Source organism: Gymnodraco acuticeps, unplaced genomic scaffold, assembly GCF_902827175.1.
Source record: "Gymnodraco acuticeps unplaced genomic scaffold, fGymAcu1.1, whole genome shotgun sequence".
In the NCBI taxonomy this organism is placed as follows: Eukaryota; Metazoa; Chordata; class Actinopteri; order Perciformes; family Bathydraconidae; genus Gymnodraco; species Gymnodraco acuticeps.
This window is the reverse complement of record NW_022991713.1, coordinates 296,110-313,148: the sequence shown is the minus strand read 5'-3', so window position 1 is coordinate 313,148 and position 17,039 is coordinate 296,110. Positions and strand designations below refer to the sequence as shown.

Sequence of the window (17,039 nt, the reverse complement as noted above, 5' to 3'; positions counted from 1 at the left end):
TTGCTTTAAAATCGTTCTGTGTGACACGAAAAAAAGGGTAAAATCGTGTTGGTGAACACGAATCAATAGATTAAATGTGACTATAACACGAAATGCCGTGAGAGTGGGTTGGGCCTCCATGACGATGCTCGAGAATGGAAATTGGTCCATTATTTATCAAAGTAAAAAAACATAACCTGGGCTACAGCTAGCAAGGTAGGCCTACTTCTGCTTGCACAGCAACATTTGGTAGCACCGATTATCAACCTTTGTAATTATTTTGTAAATCCACACTTCCGGTTGTGATTATGATTTAGATTGTGGTTGTTTGTTCACGCTTGTTGTCATTAACTTTGTATGTATTTCATTAGTTAATTTATATTATTCTTAATTCCTTTTGTTAGCCTTGTTTCTAACACAACAAACGACTGCTTCTCATATGTTAGCATTGTTGAATCTCGTTTTCTGTAGCCTAGGAAGCTATTTGTTATTGTTTGTTGCATCAAATTTCACTAGCACCTGAGGCCTGTACGACGAAGCCGGATTTTCGCTTAGCGGGCTAACTTTAGGGAAAACTCTGGGTTTCCGGTCCTACGACGCTGGTTCTCTTTTTAGCGGGCTAGATCTTCATGGTAACTTATGCTGAGCGGCTAACCACATACTGTATGCAAAAGTATTATTTTGACACATTAAGTTGACGAAACACTTCAAATTTAATTAAAGTCAGATCCACTCTGGGTTTAAGTCATGGATGTTTAAAGTCTTCATATTTGTCTAATATTATAGTTGACTTTTCATTCAGGAAGTATACACTGTCAGTACGCTTGTCCATGTTTGTGATTGGTCGAATGCTCCAAATACCACCCCTTTCATGTGAACGCGCACCTAACTAGATAGGACACGGCTGGCTGGAGCGATCCACTTGATAACCCGCGTCGTAGGACCGTTTAGCGAGAGCGCGTATGTTTTGGATTAGGCCAACCGGCTAACTCAAACATATCCAGGTTATGTTGAACCGGCTTCGTCATACAGGCCTCTGCTTTAAACATCCAGCCCGGGGTAACTCTTGTGCTTATTGTTAATCAGTAGTTTCATGGATTTGCTGTTCTAAACATAATAACTTTTTCTCTGGTGTTTGAAACGAGTACAATAGTTGGTCAAATATCAGCCTTTCCTATTCGGAGCCTCGCCTGCCACCTTTGACTCCTCGTAGAAAGCAGACTGTTAAAGGTGTGTTTCAAGTGTCAGGAGGAAAATATGAGATCACAGTTAGTCAGGTTATACTGCAGGTTATGAGCCAGTCATCAGTGAATGTGTGTGTGTGTGTGTGTGTGTGTGTGTGTGTGTGTGTGTATGTGTATGTGTATGTGTGTGAGATAAGTAAACATGAAGGATTGTAAAATGTTTGGAAACCTCCCCTGAGATAAAGGCACTAGTAACAGTGTGTTTATTTTAACATGAATTCAGTCCTTTTATTTTATTCCGTAAAAACCTGAAGCATTGATATACTGTATGAATATATGAAAGTCAGTGTTGTTAAATCAGTTACATGGGCTACATTTAAAACAGTTTAAAGCTTTTGAACAATACAGAAGGACCTGCATATATGATTTTTTATCAAATACATGTTTCCGCTCCCAATAACCTCTGCTTATGACTTCATTAGCACTCATTTAACACATGCACCATGGTGTCTGTGCACCTGTAGTGGAGAGTCTGAGCGTCTCTGGACATTTCTGTCTGCGTCTGCCTGTCACTCACACAAACTATGAGCATATTTGAACTGGGCAACATCAAAGTGGATCCGTTTTTCTCATTCATGTTGACTTTGGTTGAAAAGCTTTCAAGTCTTTTTCGTCGATCCACCCCTCTAGACGGTCCTCTGTCTGCAGGTAGGCAAGTGTATCTCAGTCCACTGCTAAGGTTCAAGTAAGGATCCTTTTTCTTCCAGTGTTTGTGGCAACATCCCGGATCACCAGTGTCTAGCTGAGCCATTATTCTCTGCACAGAGCTTGTGACACAGCAGGCTCTGCCTCTGTGGGGTCACTCAGTGTCTTCTCTTAGCAGGCTAGGCACACCTTCACTCTTAATGGACCAAGGGAGTGCTTCTTTGCTGCAGGTGAGCAGGTTTGGCAGGTATAGGAGGTTTGTTGGAGGCAGGTGTGCTGCGGGAATTGTCTGTGAACGCCCTCCTGAGCTGCGCCACACGGCCTCCAGAGTCTGAATTCTTCTCTTCACTACACACAATCTCTGAAAATGAAGAGAGGAGCAATTTCTCATTATCTTGTTAAAATATGCTCATTAGCATACAAATCCAAAACAAAAATCTGGACATTGGATAAAGCAAGGTTCAGAATTCTCAATTGAGATATTAGAGTCAGAGGTTTTAAAAAGAGGTACTTAAAATATATTCGTATCACTCCATAAATCAGAAAATAACATTTGCGCTAGTTTTTAGGAACAACATTTTCTATACATCAGGCTATGAATAACTGTAAATGCTACTGGATAATTATCTGAAAGTATGGGGAAAAAACATGCGTCATACGCAACAAGTTAATATGGTAAACCCTTTAACAAATAGATAACATCATATAACCTTCCCGGGTGATTACTTCCAAGTTTTCTGAAATATTTAGTTTGAATATAACAATTGGGCATTATTTAGTAATAGTTTTTGGTTCATTTAGCAGAGACCTACAGACACAAATAGACAAAGTTAGAGAATAAAATACCTTGTGTATCTATAGATGAGAGTAACACATGTGTCACTTCCGGGCAAAAAGTACGGCTCCGCCCACTTTTGGGGGAAAACAAAGCTGTAATTTGAATGGCGGCCAATACAAATTCTGAAGTTTTTGCCAATCTGATCAGAAATATAAGAAAACTGTGGATTTTTGGATCTTCAAAGAGCCCGGTTACAATGGCCAGACAGCCAAACAATTACATTAAATCATTGGAAATCGACGATCGGGCTCAATATATGGTTAAATATAGCAGTAGGCTATCGATGTCCATAGATGAGAGTAACATCTACGTCACTTTACGGCCCCGCCAACTTTTGGGGGAAACCAACGCTGTCATTTGAACGGCGATCAAGCCTGAAGCCACAGAGCTCTTCTTTTACTGTCCTTTTTTCTTAGAGGAAATACAGAACCACGTAACTCTGGATTTGTTTTAATGTTTGAGGTGCAATAAACGACACAGCAGCTTTTTGGCATTATTTTCCGCCTCGCTCATGAGAGTAACAGCTGGCGAAATTACAGCCTCGCCTACTGATTTTAATTTAACCATATATCAAGACCGATTGTCGATTTCCAATGATCGAATGTAATTGTTTGCCTGACTGGAAATCGGGCTCTTAGAAGATACAAAAATCCATGGTTTTCAAAAATGTCTGATCAGAGTGGCAAAAACTTCAGAATTTGTATTGACCGCCATTCAAATGACAGCTTGTTTTTCTCCAAAAGTGGGCGGGCCGTAATTTTCGCCCGGAAGTGACATAGGTGTTACTCTCATCTATTGGATGTTTTTTCAACTAGTCTGAAACATACGGAAGCAAAATAGTGCCAAAACTGAAAAGTGCATGAAAAAAACGCCATTGTTTTTGCCTGTATTATTTCTTAATGTCCTTTAATTTAACACTTCAACAGTCCTAACACTAATCGTATGTATTATATAAAACATAGTAATATTCTTTTTTTGTATTGTGCGAAAATGCATTTTCAGATAATCTAATGGGGGTTTTATCCGGATTAAATACCTTAAAGCCATGAAGAATGGTATTGAATTTGGAGAAAATAATCTGCAAATAGAAATAAATGACTTTCACAAAACCAAAATTACAAGGAAGGGAGATTATGTGTCTAATAATTTCAAGAGAGCTACATTTTAATAATTTCAAGAGAGCTACATTTTAAATTAAAATGCTGTATTTTTGAATAACACACAGTTATCTCATTTTATTTGTAGGGTCATTTGAAAAGGTGTTTGATACAGTCATTAATGCCAGAAAAAGAAATGTCAAATAGATGGTAATTTGCATCTAATATATAAAAAAAGAAAAATCTGTTATAATGGTGCATTTTTGGTGATCAATTTGACCCAGATAAATGTGATCACTATAAGAGTTCACACTGTATTTACATGTGGAAATACCTTTATACCTATGTATAATGAGTGAATGACTAACACAATCTGCTTTCTCTCCATCTTGTTACCTGTGTCCTGCGTGCCGGCCCTCTCTGTGTCTGACAGCTGGGCTTTGAGCAGTGGCCGGTTGCCATGGCTACTAAAATGGGGCCTGTAGAGAGGAGCCCAGTCTCCCCCTGATTCGCTGTCGCTGTCCCCGGCGGGGTCTTTCAGGTCATCATCAGCACTGCAGGAGTCCTCCTCAGACCACCGGTCATGAGTTGAAGCGGGGTCATCCTGAAAATTAGTGGGAGGACATTCTATGGTGAGACTCTGCTCATCTTACCCCAGCAGACTTAAAACCCACTCACAAACACGTGAAAACTCACATCAGCGAGGGACAGCTGGATGGCCTCTTTAACGTGGAGCTGCTGCTGGGCCTCTCTTCCTGGCTGCAAGTCCAGCGCCTGGACGCCACTCACATCATCAGCGTGGACTCTGGAAGACAAAGACGTCCATTTTTAGTCCCGCAGACAGCCGTCCTAACCTTTGAATCAATCCTCCTGTTAGTCATAAGGCAAATTACTTCCATAATCCAATTATGGCGAGCTCTTTAATTCAACGTTGATCTTATCAAAGTCCATCACAGTCATGTCATTTGTTGATGAGGCCGAAGGACTTATTAGGGTGGATGTTCTTATGTTTTTCTGCAAAAACACGTGGAAGAGCTACGCAACATAGCTGTTACTTAACATTTAAAATAAAGAAAAGCTAACATAAAGACATAGGTTTATCATGTTATGGAGTTCAGGGGATCTGAAAATGTAGTTGCTTCCATCAAATCGGCCATGGTTCTCCCCTTGTTAAAGGGCGGAGACCCCTCTGACCTAAATAATTATCGCCCTATTTCCAGACTGTCTGTAATGGCCAAAGTCTTTGAATCTCTTGTAAACGAACAACTGAAAAAGTTTCTAACTGACCATAATATTCTTAACGAGTCTCAGTCAGGCTTCAGATCAGGCCATAGTACTACTTCAGCGGCTATGCTAGTCTCAAATGACATAATTGAAGCACTAGACAAGAAAAAACACTGTGCAGCATTGTTTGTTGATCTGTCTAAAGCTTTTGATTCTGTGGATCATGCATTGCTACTGCAGAGGCTTGGCTGCATAGGTCTTGGCAAAATGGCTTTGAGCTGGTTTAAAAACTATCTATCTGAAAGAACTCAGTGTGTCTCAGTAGAAGATTATACCTCAGCTGCTCTTACTGTAAACAAAGGTGTTCCACAAGGTTCTATTTTGGCCCCCCGTCTTATTCTCCATCTTTATAAATGAACTAGGAAATGGGATAAACCCAGCACGGTTTCATTTATACGCCGATGATACAGTTGTTTACACAGTGGCTTCCTCTTTAACTCAGGCCATAGAGCTTCTACAGGATGCTTTTAATACACTGCAACACTCCTTGCTAAGGCTAAGACTGGTCCTTAATGCAAAAAAGACCAAGTACATGACCTTCTCTCGCTCTCGAGCTAATACAGCTGTCCCTCCGATTCTGACACTGGAAGGGACATGCCTTGACAAAGTAGCATCCTACAAATATCTGGGCATATGGATTGATGAAAAGATGGCCTTTGATGTTCATATTGGGAACCTACTGAGAAAACTTAGACCTAAACTGGGCTTTTTCTTCCGTTTAAAGAAATGTTTCCCGTCTGAAGCCAGGAAGAGAATTGTGCAGAGTTCCTTTCTGTCTGTATTAGACTATGGCGATGTGATCTATATGCATGCTCCTTCCTCCCTGCTTAAAAAGCTGGATTCTGCGTACCATACTGCTATACGTTTTGTAACGGGTGCAGGCTCTCGCACCCACCACTGCACTTTGTATCAATCCCTAGGATGGTCCTCTCTGTACCAAAGAAGACAATCACACATGTTGATTTTTATCCTTAAGTCATTGCTAGGTAAGCTGCCCTTATATATCTCCAGACTTCTGTCCTTTTATACTTGCTTTTTTAATACCAGACGAGCAGCAAATGGGATGCTTTTAAATGTTCCTTTGATGCAGTCAGAGCTTGGTAAAACTGCATTCTCCCACTATGCTCCCTTTTTATGGAATACGCTGCAAGTAAAACTTTGTCGAGAGGCACTTCCTACTGTAAATGCTTTTAAAGGTATGCTACGATTAGCCCTTCATGAAACATGTAACTGTTTTACCTGATGCTATTGCTGATGTGATTATGCTTCTTGCCACTGCACAAATGGCCTTCTGTATTTATATTTGAATTGTATGTTTTTTGTTTAATGCCCTTGTTTTATGTTGAAACTTGTTGTGTGCCGTGTTGGTCAGGACTCCCTGGAAGAAGAGATCTTGTATCTCAATGGGACATTCCTGGATAAATAAAGGATAAAAAAAAAAAAGGAAAAAAAAAATGTTCTGGATAAAAAAAATTAAAATTATGCTTTACATTTTTATAATTCATGAATCAGTACATGTCTTTGGAATTATTGTTATATATATATTATCATTCAATAGAAAAACTGAAAATAAAACAGACCTATTATCAGCATGGGATGAGTGGACTTGGTGGAGGTGATTAATAGGATTTTCTTTCCAGGGTTCTACATTTTTTATGAAACAAGTAATAGTTCCTCATCTATTGAGAAAAGCAACTGCACTGTTCTGCAAACAAACTGGTAAATAATGACACAAAATGCAAAAATGAGTCCATTAGTGATACCATGTCGTTTCTTTAAAGGTTTTTGTTTTTTTACCTGGTGTTCATGAGGCTCTGCAGGAGTTTGGAGGATCTGAGCTCGTCCACCTCTCCGATCACTCTGACGCTCACCTCTCCATCCCGACCCAGTAGCCACTTCACATGTTTGTTGAAAGCTGGAGGGAAATAAAAATGTAAGCTCTTGTCTCTCAGCAACATTGTGATGAAAGCTATGGTTGCATGAGCTGTTATTCTGTATTTTATCCAGAAGGTGGTGCTGTCCTACAAGTATAGAGTTTGGGGAAACCTCAGAATACAGCAATGGACTTTCTTTCTCTGTTAAACTGTCACAGATTTATTCTTGTATCTCTTTTTATGTGTTTTTCTATTGAAGGAAATTCACTGTATATCACTGCAAACAGGCACAGTAGAATATTGATACAGTGTTTCAATAATGTGGGATTACAAAAGAAAAGAAAGACGTTAAAAGCTGTGACCTCATTCCTGTTATGCCGGCAGAGCTACATGAAACTGACCTGGGGCAGTTTGACAGAAACTCCCTCTGAAGTGTGGAAAAAGCCAACATGTTGTTTGCTTATATTTGTCATTGCATAAACTGAATTTAGATTAATTCACTCAATTGTGAATAATATGTAATAATATAATCTTTAGCTCATAATATACAGAAATCAACTCCAAACATGTATTCCATTACCTAAAAATAGTATTTTTAGTTCTGACCTCATCATGACACAGCTGGCAAAAATAACCTCCACTCCCCAATGCTGAGTGATAACAGGTGTTTTCCATGACACCTGATAATAGTAAAACACCTGCAGTGACATCATCGTCTTAGGGGTGTGGCTTGAACATTTAAATGTCAGAAAGCTGTTCAGCAGCACTTCTTCTGACGATTGGAAGTGAAATTGGTGGAATATAGCGAAGTACATTTACTCAAGTACTGTGGGCTATTTAAGGCTAAATGCAGGTTACTGGAGTGCTTCCAATTTGTGCTACTTTACACTTGTACTACACTAAATGTCAGAAGGAAATATTGTACCTTTCACTACAATGATCAAACAGCTTTAATTACTTTGCCTCCAGTCCAGTAAAAACCACACATCCCCAGATGTCTTAACTTTGAATGTTTGTGATAAACTGAAGGATGAAATGCATCGTCACAGAGCTGAGGGAGAGGAACTCCCTCTGGAGGGAACACAGGGATTTAAGCCTTTGCCTAAATGCACATGACTACATTTACTTGATAATGTAAGTAAATGTTGCCGATAATACTTTAACTTGTGTTTTGGTTAACTTGTAGTAGGGTTATTTTTCACAGTCTGTCAGTACAAGATCTGAGTACTTGTCCATAGAGACAATCAGCTCCTAACAGTGAACTGATCAGTCAGATTTATTATTGAAACCAGCTCACAAAGGCAGCTCTGTTTCTCTTCATATTTGAGGGAATGACTTTGCGCACTGTCGAACAGCACATAAGGGTACATTGTGTAGACGTCTCAGTCGCTCAAGACCATCTCTGATATGAAGGTAGATATGGTACAAAATGCGAGAGCGTGTAAAACCTGATGTGAGCACTTGCAGAAAAAAATATCTGAGCTTGTGTGCATACATTTACACTTGTATAAAATATCCACGTATCTGTGAACCAAATTTGAAGTCACAGAAGATTAAGTGTTGTAGCTTGTAGAAAAAAAATGAACTTAGTGATGAAATGTTCACTTGCAGAAAAATATATATTTCTTTAATTTATTTTCCATTACAACTGCAACTTGGTTATTCCAACCTCTCAAGTCAGTCATTAGAACTTCACGAATCTGCTCTGTGGCAGTATAAATCGCCGAATCTGCGGTCTTGACCTTTGCTACACTTCTTGCGATGAATGTGTCGCTAAAGTAATTTTCACCTGTAGATGTGGGGGGAGGGAGGGGGGTTGGAGCGAAGAGGCGGAGCTATCAGAACGACGAGGCACAAGCTCGGGTCAGTCACACACAACTACTGTTGGCCCTTTCACACCAACACAGCTCCCGTTCTAGCTCCGTGCTTCGCTCACCACAACAACAATGGGGGACTGCGTCGGGTCGATGATCGTGTTACTTTTAATCATACGAAGCCAGATTCAATTAAATAACTACTTCTCCAACAAGTGAACATTTCATCACTAAATTCATTTTTTTTCTACAAGTAACAAAACTTATTTCTTCTTCTGTGACTTCAAATTTGGTTCACAGATACGTGGATATTTTATACAAGTGTAAATGTATGCACACAAGCTAAGATTTTTTTTCTGCAAGTGTTCACATCAGGTTTTACACGTTCTCGCATTTTGCACCATATCTACCTTCATATCTGACATGCAGTAAGTCATAGTGTGTCTGTGAAACACACCTTTGAATTCACACCGCACCCACAAATAACCAGAAATGCAGCAAGTCATATTTAATTGTGCATTTATGTGACATTCAAATGCCTGCATACACGCAATGACTGTCCCAACAACTCTGCAGTGAACAAACAATGAAACACACCTAACTGGATTTCATGTTGTGTTACGGGAACACGCAACAAACACACACTCGGCTGGCTCTCAGATGACATGGCACAGATTGGGTAAACAAAAGACGGTAATTTAATATGCGATTTAAGCTTGGCGACGCCCCAAACCACAGAGCTTACTCAATCTTATTCAGCTTTGGACTGGCGGTGATGGAGGCAGACACACACACTCACAGTGTTACACACACACACACAACCATTGTCCAGCAGATCCAGTGCAGGTGATATAGGGTCTCAGTGAGTCAGAAGATAGTGGAGGGAAGGTGATTGAGCATGGGCTGCTGACAGAGTAATGAAAGGACTGTTACATTGTGTGTATTTTAAACACATTAATCAGATTGGTAATGTGAGAGGGTGTTACTACACAGCTTGTGTATCAAGTGCACTCAGCTGACAAGATTTCAGCTCATTAATTAGTTGTGAAAGGGCTTGAATAAACAATTTTAGTAAATCTCAAACATATTCTGCCTGTAGTATACTATAATAAATGTGTTTGTGCACGCAGAAATATCACAAGTGATAAAGTGTATGAATATAGGTGAAAGTAGAATGAGTAATAGTAAGGTATAATACCTTACTATTACTCATTCTACTTTCACCTATATTCATTTATGAAGAGTATTTAGTCTAATATAATACTATTATATTAGTCTAATATAATACTATTATATTAGACTAAATACTCTTCATAAATAGTTTTTTAATGTGTGTAATAATTATATGAGTACTAAACAAAATTCTGAGCGCATTATTGTACGTTTTGACAACCGCATTCATGCATTCAGAAGACAATTTTGAGTAGCAATCAAAATATGTGTTGATTTCTAATTTCAAATTCTATTAATGTATTCCTCTCTAAATGCTATATCATAGATGAAAATCTTGAAATGTTGTCTAAAAATAATCAAATTTGAAGATCTGTTATCTGAAAACGATTTAATTAAAGCAAGCTATAGCCCTATCAAAAAAGACAAAAAGAATAATCCAATAGTTCAACATTTAGGAAATACATTTAAGTCAATATCACTCTCATATATGTCCAACAAATACAGCTTTAAAGCAACCGGCTGCTTAGCTTAGCGACTGGAAACAGGGAACATGTTAGCTAGCTTTGTCTGAGAGGCTCCAGGGAATCATTTGTTTTCACTTCAATTTGTGTACTGCCTAAATAAATAAGATAGAACATGTGTATTCATGAGATTTAAAAGTGCTGGTAGGTTGATTTCATAACCCTCAATATGAGCTGAGCTAGTTGTTAACTGTCTCCATGCTAAAGCTAAGCTAACCTACAGCGGGGTGAAACCCTATATTTCATGGACAGATATAACGGTTGTTTTAATCACCAAAATGATAAACTATAGAAATTCAGGAATAACAAATATTTGTATGTATTTGAAAATGTTCAGATCTAAATCTCAACAAATCTCAAGAGTGCAAAGAAGCCTATCTCCAAACATTTGCTTTTAAGATGACCTATTTCTGTACATATTTGCATCTTGGAGAATGGTCTGATTCAAGTAAAGATTATTATAAATGTAGTCTACTGCAGTTTTAATCTTTTCGATTCATAATTGTGAATTGAGTTGAAACACACTGGTGCTTTCCGGTGAGGAAATGACAATGTAAGCTGGCTGTTTTGACTTCATGTCAGAGTTATGTTACTGATAGTCAACATAAAAGCCACATTTCCCAGAAACCATGTTACTTCCTGAAACTGTAGTCAGTGTTTTCCTGTTTTGCTTTACTGCTGATAATACTCAAACTGTAGTGTAGTGTGTTCCCTATGTGCCGGGACTCCCCTTATATCAAATAGATTCATTGTTGCACTCTTACCTTTCTTTGGCCTCTTGTTGTCTCTTCCTTCCTTCTCCTCCTTCTCGTCTCGCTCCATCCAGCGGCGTACCTGCTCTTCTCTCATCTTCAAGAAGAGGATCCTCTTCTGCTCCTCGCTGAGGGCCTCCAGCACCTCGGGCTCCACCCACATGTCCTCAAGGATTTTGGCCAGCATGATGCCTCTTCTCCCGGGTGTCAGAGACGGCTGTCAGCCCCTCTGTCTCTCTGAACAGTGGGTCGTGTTTCAGCGGTGGGGTCTGATCGCTGCTTTTTCCTGTTCCAGAGTCGGGTTCCCTTTTCTTTGAAGGATGTGGGATCAGGTGCGGTCTAACTGCTGGAGGTCACTGTAGTGTCCTTTGTCAGGTTCTCTTCCTCTGTGCTGTAGGAGTGTGTGTCGGCCTCTCTGGAGGTGAAGGTGCAGTGTGTCGACGGAGCTCTGAAGAGAGAGAAAGAGAGATTATATCTGCCGTATTGTTTAGTTCCCCTCCATTCAATCCTGCTCTGGCTGGCACAACACAACAGTCCTGAGGCAAATAAGCCACAACTTCAAACTGTGTGTGTGCGTGTGTCTGTTGGTGCATGTGTGTGTGTTGGTGTGTGTGCATGCAGTGTTTACCCTTACTCAAACACTCAAATGCAAACAGGGGGCAGGTCCAGTATGTCAACACGCACACACATACCCACACACACGTAAAATACAGGGCGTAAATGACTGCATGCTATCTGGGGTAACACACACACAGATAGAGCAAAATAAAGCTACAGTATCTTTTTTTCTCCTCTCAATTCAAATTCAATTCAGCTTGCTCTATTGGCATGACATTTGACATGGGGGAACAATACCAATTATGTAAAAATAGTCATGTGATACTAGTTCATTGAGTTAAATAGATAATGAAATAAGCAAATTAAATGAAGTAATCAGTTGGTATGTTGGTATTAATACAATTTCAATGTGACTTGCCTTTAAATATGAAAGAAAAACCAAATAAAAAGGCTATTTTTAATTTAATGATTATAACAAAAAATATGTAAGTAAGGGTCAACATGTCTTTCTCACAAACACACACAGACAAAACTACAACAGTTTTTAGCACCTGATCAACACGTGTCCCCGATCGACAGACTGTCCAGTTAAGTATCTTATTCCCAAAGCTCTCAAAAATAAAATCCCAGAGAACAACCTCCACCTCCAACTGTGTGTACACACAGAATACAAGCGGCCTCCACCCTGAACAGACTTTTGAAAGATGTGGAACTGTGAGTGTCTGAGGGAGAGCCAATAGGATTTGTGTCTGTGATAAGAGTTCACCAATCTGCACATAAGGGGCAGACCTATATGACGGTAAATCAGTAGAGGCTGGCAAAAGTGACGTATCGCCCTCAAAGATAGTGTTTCAGGTGTGGCAGCTATTAATCATAGAACTATACTAAACCACTACACCCAATAATTGGAGGTGGGTCTAACTGAGCCTGAAAGCAATTATATCTACCTCTGAAAGCAAGACAGGACTGAATGCAAATATTGTGAAAAACAAACAAACATTGATTTTAAATTCTATGTCTACAAAAAATATGACTTTAATAGAGGTAAAGAACATGGAGGGAGCAGCTTGCTTTGAATAGATATATAAGAATACCAACAACTAATTATTTGTGGCAATCAAAAAAGTAGCAGCTCAAAAACCTAAACATCTAAAAACTTTATCCAAACCTTAGCTAAACTCACTGTTATTTTTGCTTCACTTATTTGTATGTACATGACAGTTTAACCGCATAATTAGTACTAATCATCTATTAAATCAACTCTAAACTGCATATTTCAAGTCTCTTTTCAAGGCTTCTCTGAGTGATCCATGTTATGGTCATTGTCTGCAGGGTGTGTTTTCATTCATTCTTTCACAATGTAAGAGTTTCAGACTGTGATTAAGAGCAACTGGAACTGACTTGAATGTTTACAGCCCACTCAGTGGCATATTGCTCAATATTTCTGTGAAAGAATCACAGCTCCTAAAATTAACTATACATTTGCACAAGGGTATGGCATCCCAATGGAAACAAATGAGACATGAGCATCCTAAAAGACATCAGAAAAATATTCTGCTATACAAATGTAAAGGTCTGGCTCAGTGCCTGACGTGCAAATAGCTCTTGGATTTCATCCTCCCTCTGACCACATGCTAAGAAAAGAAAGAAAGAAAAGCAGAGAGAGAGGAGGAGAGTATGTGCACAGCATACTGAGAGAAAAGTTTGAAAAGTCTCTCAGTGTGAGAAAACAGTGGCCGTTTCACAGCGACAGAGGAGAGACAAATGAACTTAGACGGCCCGTAGAATGGCAATCACAACAAAGACAGACAAAGAAAAGAGAGACACTTAACAGAGGAGGGAAGGTGGACTCACTCAGTGGCTGCCAGCCGGTCGCATCTCCAGGCACCGCTCTGAGTTTCAGCTCCTCTCCGAGTGTGCTATGATGTGTGTGTGACGTGTGCCTTTGTGTGTGTGTGTGTGTGTGTGTGTGTGTTTGTGTGGGATCAGAGCAGTCGTCAGCAGCAGCAATGGTATGCAGGCTCGACTCTGTTGTGCTGCATTTCTACTGAATAGCAGTGGGACGGCCTGACATCACGGCTTTTTGGATCTCCTCCTTCCACATTCCTTTATTTTCTCAGTCTTATCTCACTTACAATTCAAACAAGTTTCAAGTTGGTTTAATTATATCAAGTTAAATGTTTCCCCTTCTTTATCTGTTGCTATAAATAACTTCATGTTTATCATTTTCTCCCTTGTGAGTCTGTTTAGCTGCGTTCAAGGACACAAGGAATGTAATTTCCCCTGACAGGCTCTGTAACCTTTAGTAGTAGCGTAGGACTTTTCTGACTTTATAAAACTGACAGTCTCTGTATAGCTGCTGTGTTTACCCTCCCCCTTCTTTCTTTTACTTCCTCCAGGACGTCCTGCCGCCGTATCAAACCATTAATCACAACACCACATGTGCAGGAAGGAATCTGGATATTTATTCCACTGGATTTTTCCGTCAACAGGTTGTTGAAACTTATCATGACTGCAAGAGCTCATTGTTTTGTGGTTGGCTCAGATGATTCCAGATAACTGGCCTAAATGTCAGTCATATGCTTCTGAGGAATTATAGCTATTAGCTAATAACCATACAGTCATCCATGCAGATGACTAACCTGTCTCAGATTGTTAATGACCTGTCAGGGAAGTCCAGGTGTGACACACTGACAGTGTTTACAGGAAATAAAACCTTGTTGTAAATACAATTGGCACATTTTTCACTTACATTGTGTTTTCATTTGGTTAAGTAGGTGACCAAGGGTTTGTTAGGTAACAGGAAAATGTAAATAACAAAAAGAAACCATTACAAGAAGAACAAAGGGTGTTTTACACAGATCAGTAACTTAAAAACACTTCCATGTTGGTTTCTTAGACAGAACTTTGAATTATGACACCGATTATCATAAAATATGTTTTAAAATTGAGAGAAAAACACTGTAGGCTACGCTTGACCGGGTAGTCATACATTTAACTTTATTTTCAGCCGAACTTTAGAGCACTCACTAAAGACTCTTCAGGTTACACTTTTAAACTTTTTTTTGTTTCCATTCCAATAAGTACCAAGTGTTGTCCTATATTATTTGGTAATCATGGAACAGTAAAATATAACGTCACCAATTTAAGTAGTTAACAAACAGAATCAGTAAGTTAGCATTAAGCTATCTAACATTAGCTAACTAACATCAAGCTAATAGTAACATTAGCTATCATGATGTTTATTGTAATCCTTTTTAAACTACAACTTCACAGTGTAGGAAACATTATGATGTAAAAAATGTTGTGTACAGGCTTTTTAAAATTGTAGACATGATCAGATTAGGCATTATATGATAGATCAGTCATAAAAAGTAATAAAGAGTGAGTATGAATATATCCACTTTTCTCAAAAACACAACTTCTGTTCTGACTATGATAACCAACGAATGCACGCTGTCAAAAAGTCAAAAATTAAAACATAATCCAAACCGACTTGTGGTTTATTTCAGTCGGAGTGAAGACAACAATAAGTCATCAGTTCAGTGAGATTCACCCTAAACTGCCACTGCACTTGGCATTACGCAAAATGAAACCAAAGCTGTCATCAGTCAATACAGCTGGGTTTCCACCAAAAGCTGTTTTTCAGTGATACTAGACACTCAGTTTGTGTGGTATCAGGGCAGAGAGCTCAAGGTCTGCAGATACATGAATACACATAGTCTTGTTCTGCTGGTTTTGTCAGGACCATTATTTAGACAATTACCACTCCTTTAGTCTTTGAATTTAACTTTTAACCCCAAATCTTAACCTTATTTAAGCAACCACCTCACTTGACCTCATTCCAACCATAACCAACCATGTATTGTAACTATAATATATAGATTTATCTCAAACATCACAAGTAAGTTGGTCAAAGTAGAAACATTTAAGTTGATTTAAATGCTTACTCTTACATTCATGTTGTTCTGATAATGTAGTTCTTAACATGATAAAAGGAAGAGCATGAATACATATGCAAACACATAATGTGTTTTCCTCTTAGGTAATGGTCATATAATGGGAAAATGTGTGTGTGTTTGTGTATTCATTTATATGTTGTGTGCACATAATGGCACTTATCAGACTTAAAGCCACACCTTTTGTATTCTAAGTGCTATTAACAATCATTACCAGGACATACTTTCCCACAGTGAACAATGAATCTTACCCTGTCTGTCTCGGTCTTACGGTAAGACTCTTACCTTGATCCTCCCTTTGCATGGCACACCTTGGGAAATTCCCAGCAGTAATCAAGGCATTGTCTCTGATTCTGATTCTGAGTCCACGTGGAGGGGATTAGACATGTGGTCAAACGGTAATTATGCATGCAGAGCCCCCTCTGCTGGAGGAATGGGACATTGCAAGTCAATAGGGATCCCAGTGGCGTAGACAGGAATGTAGTGAATATAAACAACTATTTGGAAACCATGAGAGGCAAGTGAGATTTTATTCTGATCAAAAAAGTTGTTACAGTGTTTTCATAACTTAATTTATGCCTTTTACCTTTTTTAATGTGAAAACAAGGGGAAAAAATCCCTTGCTAAAAACCTTTTTTTGACCAAATGTGACTATTTTTTATGTGTGTGACACGGTATGAAAAAGGTATGTAGATCAGACTTAGAAAATGGATAAAAAAATGTTTTTCCACACTTCCGTGAGAAGGTGTTTGTGGTCATAGTTCAAAAATAAAGAAGCAACTTGATTTATTTATGATTCTATTTATGAATCTTGAACTACCTATGACTCGTAAATATAGGATAGGTAAGAATAGTCACCTAATTTAAAATGAATGTATTCATACTATATATATTTGCCGCTAATGTTATTATTATTTTTAATTATATTTGTACGTTATTGTATATTTTAAACATTTGCAACTCGCGTAATGCTTGACACTGCTGCTATCTACAGTATCTATCTATCTATTCAACAATATGGTGAGGCAACATTTCCAATTCAAAACTATTTGTATTCCAACATGTTTTCCCTTCAACCGCTCCATGTTTAATGCATGGCCTGACATGGAGCCTGCTCCGTAAAGAGGATGTGCATTAGCATGGCTTCACATGAGAGAAGCTTTTGGTTAAACCGACCGCAAAGTATTGCTTTAGTCCCCAAAGTAATTTAACTGGCAGTACAAGCTGTGCTAGAGCGTGCACCCTTGGGTGTTTGATATAACATGCCACCATGATACAGTATTGACTATTGTTGCATCATT

General features: G+C 38.9%; 1 protein-coding gene across 4 annotated transcripts; it reads right to left on the bottom strand.

Moving 5' to 3' along the window:
• Positions 1 to 1,398: 1,398 nt before the first annotated feature.
• zgc:92242 (uncharacterized protein LOC436899 homolog) lies at positions 1,399 to 16,075 on the bottom strand. Of its 4 annotated transcripts, none has more exons than XM_034198951.1 (6): positions 15,990 to 16,075; positions 11,234 to 11,669; positions 6,885 to 7,002; positions 4,500 to 4,608; positions 4,200 to 4,407; positions 1,399 to 2,229 (listed from the first exon to the last, which is right to left on the bottom strand). In XM_034198951.1, exons 2-6 carry the CDS (start codon positions 11,406 to 11,408, stop codon positions 2,066 to 2,068), a joined length of 774 nt encoding a protein of 257 aa, XP_034054842.1. In that variant the 5' UTR covers positions 11,409 to 11,669; positions 15,990 to 16,075; the 3' UTR covers positions 1,399 to 2,065. The 4 variants fall into 4 exon arrangements, with proteins under 4 accessions (XP_034054842.1, XP_034054843.1, XP_034054840.1 ...); XM_034198952.1 differs by having other exon boundaries at positions 16,024 to 16,059; XM_034198949.1 differs by lacking the exon at positions 15,990 to 16,075 and adding an exon at positions 13,634 to 15,889.
• Positions 16,076 to 17,039: the final 964 nt, after the last annotated feature.

Excerpts from the sequence above, each read along its gene's own strand:
- zgc:92242 (XM_034198951.1), bottom strand. The coding sequence starts at position 11,408 with ATGCTGGCCAAAATCCTTGAGGACATGTGGGTGGAGCCCGAGGTGCTG. Across the intron at positions 7,003-11,233 it reads CAACAAGAGGCCAAAGAAAG|CTTTCAACAAACATGTGAAG; the intron begins GTAAGAGTGCAA and ends ATTTCCCTCCAG. Across the intron at positions 2,230-4,199 it reads GGCCGGCACGCAGGACACAG|AGATTGTGTGTAGTGAAGAG; the intron begins GTAACAAGATGG and ends CTTCATTTTCAG.